Below are 11,106 nucleotides of genomic sequence, written 5' to 3'. Positions count from 1 at the left end.
CCTAGGCATGTGGTATGCTAGCTAATGCTGAGAGGTGTCTATGTGTGTGTCCAATTTCACTGAGACAGGACAAAGGCAAACAGAACAGTGTCCGCTTAGGGCTTTTTGGAGCTAATCAACAGGTCAGCTGGTAATGTCCCTCTGTTCCTTCCTTGGAAAAATCTGTTTAAGAGGAGCTTGAACTAATGAGAGAGGCTTTTGTTTTCTTGATGGGCTGAACAGTGCTGTATTATCAGCCCCCTACTGGCTCCCTCACTTGTCAGGTTTGCTGCAAACAGTATGAAGAAGCAGAGAGATTGAAAAACCCAGTATCATCAACAGGTGCATGCACTGCATCCTCCCCCCCTTTGCCTCAGAGTGCTAGTAGGGGGCTGGGAGCTGGCAACAATCCTGCCCCTTGAGCAGTGAGTGGGGAAAAGCCTGGGACTGTGCAGGCATGATGAGGGTTTAAACCCCTCCCTAATCAAAGCATCCTACCTGGGCCTGGCCATGCCCCACCTCAGGTCAGCACTGTGGCAGGGATGGGAGAGCTGCTGTAGCACCCCCTGGCTTCTAGCCTGAGCCACTGCAGCAAAGGGCCTGCATTTCCTCAGTCCAGAGGGAATGTCTGTACACTTGCAAACTTGTTCAACCTAGGCAGGTTAGAGTAACCAACAAAGATTGAATCAATTCAGGCTAATTAGTTCCCCAAATTTGGCCATTTCTCTAACTCCTAAGTGGAAGCTGCTGGCTCCTCAGATCTTTAGGAACCTGGCCTCAAGCATCCAGATTACTGTAGGATCTGTTTTCCTTTTCAAATAGGGGTGGGACTGCTATTTGGAGAGGTACTATGTATGGCTGCCAATAAAAGAACAGCTCTCCAAGTGTATAATAGAAACTATGGGAAGTCTTTCAAAAACACCTTAAGATTTGCAAACCTATGGGACTTCTGTTCCTAACTTCTTATAGGTTTTTTTAAATCTTTCTGCACAGTAATTGTGATTTATGAGAAAACAAGACAACCTGCTAGCTAATATTATTAGAAAAGCAGAAACATTCAAAGATCTGAGCAACAGCGTGTGGTATGTGCACAGGGATAAAGGTTGTAGCCATGTTGGTCTAAAAGCAAAAGTAGTCAGTGTGGTAGATGTGATATCTTTTATTAGACTAGCTAGATAGCTGCAAAAAATGCTTTATTTGCTAGCTTTCAGGATCATGCACCCTTCCTCAGGCAAAGAAGAATGAAAAGATTTTAAAATTTCTCCCAAGTAGAAATGAAAATTCATATTGTACAGGAGAGCTGGAGGATGGTATAAGTTCTCCTGGGTGGAAAAGTTCATTTTTTGCAAATTGGACTCGAATAAAAGTTGGAGCAGTCTGTTTCCCTCAGAGGTGTCTGATGGCAAGCAGGATGTCGAATTTTTTTCTTTCTTGTTAAGGTGTTTCATATTTCAGAGGAGGACTGGAGATGGGAAGGTTCTCCTGCGCAAGGAAGTTCTGTTGTGTTTAGGCTGCTCTGCAAGTATGCAAATTTGACTTGAAACAAAAGGCTGGAGCAGGGGTATAAGTTTCCAGGTCTCAAGGTGTTGAATTTTACTTCTTTCTTGTAAAGTTGTGACATTTTCATTTCAAAATGGCTAATTATGTTATCTTCCATGTTACAGGGAAGATATCATATATTAAAATCTTTGCATCTCCTTTGCCTGAGGAAGGGTGCATGAGCCCAAAAGCTTGCAAAAAAATGTTGTTGCAACTATCTAGTGGGTCTAATAAAAGATATTGCCTCTACCACACTGACTGGTATGGGCACATACTTTTCCCCCACCTTTATAGCAAGAACAGCACACCACCCAACACCCGCCCTGTTAAAAAGGAATACTCCCATCAATAAGCAGCAGAATGAAATCAGTTGATCTTCCCTCAGACAGACAACCTTTTTGAAAAGGTGATTTTAATAAATCCAAGAAAAAGTATACATAAAAATGCAGAGGTGTTAAGTGTAGCCAAGACTACAGGGTAAGTGAAAGCCCAGGAACTGAACTCCCTGCTTTCAACACTAAACTACAATGCATCTCTTTACAGATGCATTATTTCTTATACCATTTATGTATCAATTTAAGCAAATGCTAGCGAGAATATCCTATTAGATGTATCCTTATTTTAGTGCCTGGCAATATACATGTGTACATTCTTGTAACAATTCTGGAAGTTACATTTATAAATCCCTGGACACTGAAAAACAGAATATAACTTTCTAATTTCCTTTGCTAGCAGAGTAAATCTGAATGTATTCATCTCACTTTGACATATTATATAATCTTTCATCCATTATTATTTATTTTAGATATTGCAGTTGATGTACATAATCGAAAAGTAATCAATCCGTAGTATATGTCTGCATATAATTGAGCTACGCTATCCCTGAAGACAAAATTTGCATTCATTGTGATTCATGGAAGTTATTTTCAACTTTATTTTCCTTTAAGGCTTAAACTGGAGTTGTATAAACAATAATTGTAAAGGTCCTCTTTCTGAGTAGATATATGGCAAACCACCTGCAGTTGTAACTGCTTAGACTGTGTTTTTTATATGTCTTGCAAGCTAGACAGGATACAGATGAGCATCTGGAAGGGAAAGTCCTAAGGAAAGCTGGATGTGTGTCAATCCAGAGCTAGTATCCACCATAGCACTGGGCAGCATGGAGATACTCAACAAGCTGCATTTTGGATAAAATATAAAAACAAGGAGCCCCTTTTATGCACTCTCAGAGCTGTGTAGTAGGCATGAAGCCAGCAATCTTGATGCTTCTGAAAATGCTGCTAGCCTGATTGTCCTTACCAAACAGAGCTTGTGTGCATTCTGCCTATATGAATTGTATTTCCCCCATTTCGCATAGGTTCTCTACCCCCTCCTATCTTTGTGTATTGCATTATTACAGAGTATTTTGCTCTAGAAGTGGCTCTGTCTCAGTGGTAGACACAGCTGATCATAAATGTGAGAACATATTTAAAGTTGTAAGAACATTTGTATTTATTCTATTCTCTTTTAAAAGACCAGTGAAATATCAAGCTGACTATAACATGGCACTGAAGTAAAAGAAGTCTTGAATGCAAAGAAAACAAGACAACCTCTTGAATGAGTATATTCTCACTTAGCTCATAAAATGCTGTTTATTTTCAGGAATGAAAGGAATGACTGTCTTACCTAAGGATCCAAGATGCTCATGTGAAAGCCCTGAAGCTGAAGTGAGTGAGATGGTAAGTTTTCATTCAATCTGTGCTTGTCAGTAAGTTACAGATTCATGTTTTCATTAATGCTTTATGGCAACCAATGCTAGGTGAGATGGCCCACATTCTCCACTGTGCAATGGCTGAATTTCTCATGTCAGGAATAGTTTAGGACGGAAGCTGCAGGTTCCAGCAGTATAAATGACATTCCATTCAGCCTGGCTTCTCTTGGGTATTCTCTGATCTGATGCAGCAGTTGCATTTTGAATTGTTTTTTATAAAGGCACAGGTGTGAAATGTTTGTGTTCTAGTGAGGTGATGGCCACACAGGTTGGAACATTTAGGGGAGGAAAATTGCTCCAAAGGAAGTCTCAAAGAATGCCAGGTCTCTTGCTGCCCAGTAAAATGTCAACGGGTCATGGCATAATTAGCATTTGGCTAGCTTGTATAAACCAATTGACCCTTCCTCAGCTGCAGCCAACCTTGCTGTTAACTCTCCTCCATTCATCTCAAACAAGTCCATGACCACTACTGTTCACGGGCCTCATCAAGTGCAGGAATAAAAGAAAAACAATATGTGAAACAGTTCAGCAATCCTGAGGAAAGAGAATGGGCAGAGAGCCTTGTTCATGTATTGTTCACCCTTTTCTAATACTGAAGAGAATATGGGTGGATAGCCCTTTTCTATACCTGTTATGACTTTATTTTTTCATTATTTGACATGGGCGCATATGGGTGTGTGCTAAATAAATTAGTCATGGGAAGGGAAATAAATAACTGAAGACAATGGGAGCTTGAAGCAAACTGGTTCCAGATGTTTGTGCAACATTATTGATATCACTGAGTGGGAAATATGCGTATCTAGGGCAGTATGTGACATTGGGTATGGACACACATATATTTGGAGCCAATTCAAAGGGGCAGCTGCCCTTTTGAGTTCTAGCTGTTGTGTGTGGACAAGCCAGGAACAATACATATATAGCAAAAACTGCTCCAGCTTTAACATTGCTTCAACACTACTTCATTAATTTTTTATTTAAATTAAATTAAAATAATATTCAAGCAGTAAATGTTTGCTGTCAAAGTCTTACAAATAATCAAGCCATTAGTCAAGGGTATCACTGGCTAAGGACCTGAACCAGATGTCAAAAATCCTTTCATAGCTCTTTCTTCTCTAGGTGCAGAAAGAGGGTTTTCATTTTCATTTTTTTAACTTAGTTCAGTTCAATCATTTAATTCCATACTAAGAAACTGATTGGGAGATAAAAACAGAACAGCTAATTGTCCCTTGTCAATATATGAATAAAACCTAGGTATGAGAAGCTGACGTCATTCTAAAATCCTTATTGACATAGTAGCCAAAATGATTAATTTTGTTCACCATCTTCAGATAGCACTTAATTCTTTTTTAGTGCAAAAATATGTTTTGAAAATTTTTTTTCTTGTTCATCCAGCACATTCAATTATAGTTTTATTTAACTAGCAGAAAATAACTTGTTTTTCTGCATTTTTAGTTAAATTCAGGTTTCCATCTGCAAGCAACTTGCCACAAGTCATAAGTAAAAAAATGTAATCATCTAGTCATTCACTATTTTCTAGCATAATAAAGTGTAAAATTTGAGACTCTGGATAGACATGTTTAGTTTTGTAATTCCTTAAATGTGTATATAGTCTATATTCCTGCTTAACAAAAATGCAGTACCAAACTTTGTTGCTAAACAACACATGCTACTGGTTCACCACCCATAAGAACAGGCTTTTCTTTAGGAAAATACCTAAAGTGCAAATGAAATAAAAGATTAAAATGGATTATTTAAATAAAGCTTTCTTACAGATTTAAAATTAGGGGTTTAGATCCCTGATTTTAATCAGTCTATTCTAATGAATACCTATATAAATAGAGTTCCTATGGCTTTGTTTTAGGGTTATGACAGAAGCAAATGTCCCAAACCTACAAACTGTCAAAAATTCTGTTTAACCATAAAGTGCTACCTACATTAGGAAATGGACAGGAAGAACAAGAAAGTTTCAGTTATTATGGTTTTTTCCTTCCTTGTTTTTAAGTCTCTTAATGACCTTCCACTGAAGGAAGAAGCTTAATGACATTGGCAAAAACTTGTACGAGGAAGACTGACTGAATGTTATCACTGCAACATGAGCAAACTCACCAAGACAGTAGTTGTAGAAACTGTATAAAGAACAGCATAGCACCCGTATTTGCATCTGACTAAAGTCTGAACACAGCTATAGCAAGTCTTGCAGTGCTGAAATATGGCTAAGATTAATGGAGTTACTCAAACAATTAAATTATGTGAGGCTTATTGTCGGGGGATTGGGTGATTTCCCGCTTCCGCCTCCCCATGGCGGGGTCGCTTACCGTTCACCAAGGGTCGGCTCACCGTGCGTTGGGCGCTTACACGCGCTTGCCTCTCCTGCCACGACTTCGATGATACTAGAGTTGGTTCAGATGGTCCGGCGCGTGTCGTCCAGTTATGAGACTCCTCAGTGTCCACGGGTCCCACGTTGATGAGGGCTCCTCCACCCCTACACCCTCGCCCGTTCCACCGGTAGGTGACCGCCTATCCGGCGCATCCACTCAGATTGTCCAGAAAGAAAAATACGGATTAACACAAAATACTACGGCCAGGGGTTCCACATGTGAAGCGACGGCTTCAGTCTTCAGCCGACAACCTCCTGCGTTTCCTGTATGCCGTGGGGTCTAACCCCTCTCTAGCTCCCGACGAGCTCTGCTAGGGACCTTGTCAGGTTCCTCAATTTTACAGTTAGGGCTCCCTGCAGCCATTACACCCCTATTGCAGGTGCTACGGTATTTACAGCAAACGAGTGCCCTTATAGTAGAGTCAATACGGTACCCGGCTCCCGCTGGGTTACGGCCGCTCCCAACTGGCAATCTAACAGTTCAATCTTCCCCAGTCTGCCCGCCTGGGCTCTCCGGGCCCCGCGGGGGCTGACCCTTCTGCCAACGGGTCCTACCGCGCTGGAGGGCCGCTCGCATCCGCTGCTATGAGCTCCGCTGGACTTCAGGCTCCTTGCTGCCTGCTTCCAGTTCCGCATTCCCCCCTCTGGCCATCCCCGGCCTCTCTTTTATGCCGGCCCTGTGGGTACCAGCCCCTCCTCTCCCCGCACACCTGGGGAAGGTAAGTTCCCACCCCGCAACTGAAACTGGCGGGAGGATGATTGGCGGGGCTCTGCATGGGCGGGGAGCTGCAGAGCCCGCCGACTCTTCCTCTCCCTTACACTTATATTTTTGTAAAGTACAGGCAACCCTTGCCATTTGTGGGGGATACGTTCTCATATCCCCTGCAAATGGCGAAATCCATGAATAAGGCACTGTGTTCATGAATACCGTCTGCGTTCATGAACTCAGTGTCCCCAGCAGCTGGTGGGGGGCATGGCTGCTCTGGCAACGGCGGGAGCACAGTGGTGGCAAATGCGGAGCTCCCAAGGAGCTCCTTTAAGTATATTTAAGAAGCGCGTTTGGCATTCACGAATATTTGAAACCGCGAATGCCGAACCCGTGAATAGTAAGGGTTTCCTGTATACAATTTGTCAACTAGCTCTTTATATACAATTCCATAAAACTTACATGCAAATTACCCTTGCTGCTGTTCAGCTATGAAATGAACCATCTTAGTTTTTATACAGAAAAAACATGAGTAAGCCCTAAGCAGCTAGCTACACATGCAGTTCAGAGAACCAGGGTGAAATTACATGTTACATTTAGACCATACTACATCTGTGGAATCTTAAGCAGTTTTAAAGTTGAACATACAATCACACATTAAAGGTTAATACTGTTTCTTGCCTGCACAGCTCTCTCTTGCCACTAGATGGCTGGCAAGCAGGGGTGTGGCTAGGAGCTAGGAAACCTGACTCTATCCCTGCTGGGGGGTGGGGGGAAGCTAGGAGAAGTGCATTCTGGGATGTTGGAAGACTGCAAATTGCTTGTTTCATCTCCATGGACCAGACTGAAGCTACCCTAACATGAGCTAGGTAGCACAGACTTGCCCTTGCCCAAAGTGGTGTAAACTTGAGATGCTCCAAAGGTATTTATCATGAGTTAATGAGCTTTAACGTGTGGATGCTCACAATTTAAGTGCCCTTGCTACGGTCTAAGTGCAACATGTAACTTCACCCCCAAAAGAGCCTAGACACCTTTAATTGCAGTAGTCTTAGACCAGTGGAAGACATGAAGGTAGTAGGCATGCTGCAGGGGAAGGGAGGAGGAAGGTAAATTCTCCTCTGATGTGAAAATTCAGCCATAGAAGGAAGACTTGGCAATGTGTGTATATGTACGTGTATTTATAGACTAATTCCAAGTGAACTCCAGATAAGAGAGTGTAGGAGGGAAGTGCCTCTGCAGTCATAAATCCCTACTGAACTGCCACAACTGCTTCCTTGGTCTTGTCTTGGAATGATTCTTCACAGCTTTGTAGGGAGGGTCAGCTGGAAGAGGTAGTTCAATTGTATTTCACACCATCATTGCAAAGACCCTGTGGTACCTAAGATATCACTCAAGTCACTGAAAGCCCGGCAATTTCATATGCTGACCTAGTGAGGGCTGGAGGACTGGACAACAGACTTGGGAAGACTAGAAGCTATTCTGACTATAGGTGTTCAATTGTTGGCAGCTGTTGACCATGGTGACAGGGTTCAGGTTACTTTAGATGAACAGAATTTGGGAAACATTATAATAAAGGAACTGCTTGCGCTGGTGGGTAGAGATCAAAAATAGAGATGATTGACATTTGTTCTCATCTACATCAAATATGCATATTCCACAGCAGGTCCTCACTTGATGTCTACCCACCTCTACCTGCTCCTGCCCCATAGTCTCCTTCACCTCCATGGAGCCATGAAGGTATGCACTAGCCATGGATCTGGCTCTACACAATAAGTAGGCCATTAAAGTTCATATGCAAGTCAATGGGCATTGCTCACTTTAGAATGTAAAAACATCTCAGTAAAGATACAGAAAACTTTACATTACATTTGCTCCCTGTAAGGATAGAGTATGGCCCCACCAAACTAAGATGTATTGTTGTAAACCTGCACATCTCTCTTTCTAAGTACCATATGCCATGCCATATCAGGCCTGGAAGAATCCCATTAATCCCATTTCAGATAGTGAACAGCTCCTATACTTGATCTTCACCATATAATAGAATAATTTTTATGACAAGAAGGGAAAACATATGACCCTCATGAACAGATGCATGTTTTTTGGGCCAACCAAGTGAGGCCTCTTGTTAGGCAAAGTTCATGAACTATGTAGGCATTTTCTCTTTTAAAAAAATACCTCACTGCAAAATGCTACTTCTGTGTTTGCTGTTCTCAGAACATCTCCCCTATACATGCAATGTTTTTGGGTTACAGTGTCAGAATAACACGCACTCTATTATTTGAAACTTTCGTCTAGCTGTAATTCAGGGAGAAGAGTGTGTGTGGGTGGCATAAACTGCAGCTGCTTTCTTTATTTCTCCACCATCATCACTGCTTAATGGTAAAAGTTAGCTGACATCTGCTTCTGTCATTCCATTCCTCTGGAATACTTTCTTAACAAGAGGTTGTAGAAAACCTGTAATTTCTGTTGCAGATTTGCATAGTGATGATGCCTAGTCCATAAGTATGTTTCAGAGCTTCAAAGAACTCCCTAGGCATCTGATATCCCAGCCAATGGATTCTGTTACTTTACAAGCAATGTGCAGAGTCTGGGCAGATTCCTCTAGTGCTTCCTTTTCCATGCAAATCATGGTTTTGGCATTCCTGTCTTAAGTAAATGATACTTTCTCAGGTCTTCATCTTTAATAAGCAATTCTGCAGTAGCAGTCTTATTTTCAACCCATAGTTTAATAAACCATTGAGACTACGTAGACCAGCTATTTGCAACAAAATTAAATCCCAAGAGGAGGACGAGAATTTGAATATCATATAGTATGGCCTAAAATTTTAAGGTGGTTGTTGCAGGATCCTCAATATTTAGGGATCTCAGCCTGAGACACTTTTAAGGGACATGATTACTCAGGAAACAGATGTTCAGTACTCTTTGAAAATCAAATATGGCTAGCGTATTTCAAGTTAGGCACCCAAATCCACTTGTCATCTTTTAAACCTGTATGCCTCTTGAACTATACCCTTGTGTCAAGTCATATCAGGCCTGGAAGAATGCCACTGAAGTCTGTAAGAATTCTTTATTAAAAACAAAGGCAAGGTCTTAGTTAGTTTCAGAGAACAAGATTATATGCCTTTTATATAGTTTACTATATTTATATAGTTAGCTCTTTTCAACTCTAATTACTGTCCTCCAAAAGTCCAGCTCTGTCTTGTGTTACATTAACGCTGCCCTATTCACCTTAGGGTTCAGTAGAGCTGGACTGGAGAAGAAACTCTACCTCATTTATGAAAGTGTTTTGAGACTGCTAAACTAAGCAGTCTTTTACAATTATACTTTGCTAATTGCTCTTGAAATAAGTATTGGGCCTGGTGTTGAGCTGTGCAACATTGATAGGAGAGCTGAAAGAGAAATGTGTTGTCTAAAACCATCACAACCATTATGTTCGACCTCTGACTTTATAATTTTATTTATGTGCCTCAGCTCGGAAACTGTCAAAAGTAAGTAACAAAACTGTCATGCTATCTTGTTTGCGTAAAATGTGCCTACCTAGCTTCATATCCTAAAGCAAACAACGTTGCTCACTCAGCCTGGATTTGAATGAGATGTTAAAATGCAGGAAGCATTTGCTAACGTGGAACTGGATTTCCATATAGAGTGCAGTATGTTTTAATTAGCAAGTTGACAATCAGCTCTTAGTTCCATCATATCATTATAGTTATACTTTGCATGATTTTGCTTATAACAATCTAAAAATGCTGTGAATCAAAGACCTCTGCTTAATGAGAAGAGAGTTTTCACTTCTGTAACAAGAGCCTGATCCAAAGCCTGCTTGAGTTGTTGGGACCTCTTTTTTCGAGCAGGTTCAAAAAAAGATCTTTAGAATGCATTTGTCATTGTTCCTTTGAGAAACACATCAAGTTGCAAAAAAATATTCTTTGAATATTATTATCCAGTTTCCCCAGAATTTCAGAGGAGTTCTGGGTAGGTTTAGTTTCCTCAATTAAACATGCCAGTTTGATCTTCCTTGTCATCTCTTCCACAATTAAGACCACCTCTGCTTTTTGGGGTCACTTTAACATTATTGCGAGAGAGATGGACCTCAGTAGCATCTACCAAGTACTTGGGGAGGCCTGAATGTCTGTAGAAGATAACTTAACTAATTAAAGTGTAAAAAGAGATTAAATGTGGTTAGAGCTTCCAGGAGGGCTCATTAAAATTGGAGTACCACAGAGTCAGAACGACTACTACTGTGCCTTGGCATTCTAAAGATATTAAAATTGACTTATTAACTGTATATGCCACCCTTCCCAAAAAGGGGTCAGGGAGCTTCTAATAAAAGGCAAGAAACATAGAAATGGAATAAAGTATTAAAATGAGAGCATACCACAAACTCCCCCCACCCCCTTTTATAATGCAAAAGCAATCCCCTCTACCTCATCTCTTTTCATTTCCCCTGTCCAACTGAACCTCACTTCCCAATCCACACATCTTTGCAAAAAAAACCCCATACTCCCTCCCATCCCTATCCACTCCTACCTTCTCTTAGTCCTGCACCTTACACCTAAGGTGGTCTCCCCCCTACCACCCCCTTTATTACTGTCCCTCCCAAGCCACACTCCCTCTCACAAATCAGGGATATGGCTGTCTCCCAAATCCACTCCTTATCCCCTTTCCCACATGAAAACTTGTTGTTCAATTAAAGGGTGAAAAAAGCATTGCTCACTTAAATTATTAGCTGGGTTTTTTTGTTTTTTGGAGGTTTTT

At 41.2% G+C, this 11,106-nt stretch overlaps 1 protein-coding gene across 2 annotated transcripts in view; it reads left to right on the top strand.

The window, feature by feature from the left end:
* The window catches only part of LOC109297363 (A-kinase anchor protein 2-like), a 557,784-nt gene that overhangs the window by 315,883 nt on the left and 230,795 nt on the right, over positions 1 to 11,106 (top strand). For both annotated transcript variants that reach the window (XM_019517063.1, XM_019517064.1), the window contains exon 8: positions 3,169 to 3,236. In XM_019517063.1, coding sequence (XP_019372608.1) covers positions 3,169 to 3,236 — 68 coding nt within the window. The remainder of the gene's footprint in view (positions 1 to 3,168; positions 3,237 to 11,106) is intronic.

This window comes from Gavialis gangeticus, unplaced genomic scaffold (genome assembly GCF_001723915.1).
Source record: "Gavialis gangeticus isolate Ggan-Ray unplaced genomic scaffold, GavGan_comp1, whole genome shotgun sequence".
NCBI classification, from domain to species: domain Eukaryota; kingdom Metazoa; phylum Chordata; order Crocodylia; family Gavialidae; genus Gavialis; species Gavialis gangeticus.
Note: the sequence above shows the minus strand (reverse complement) of the source record. Positions and strands in the feature narration are given on the sequence as shown.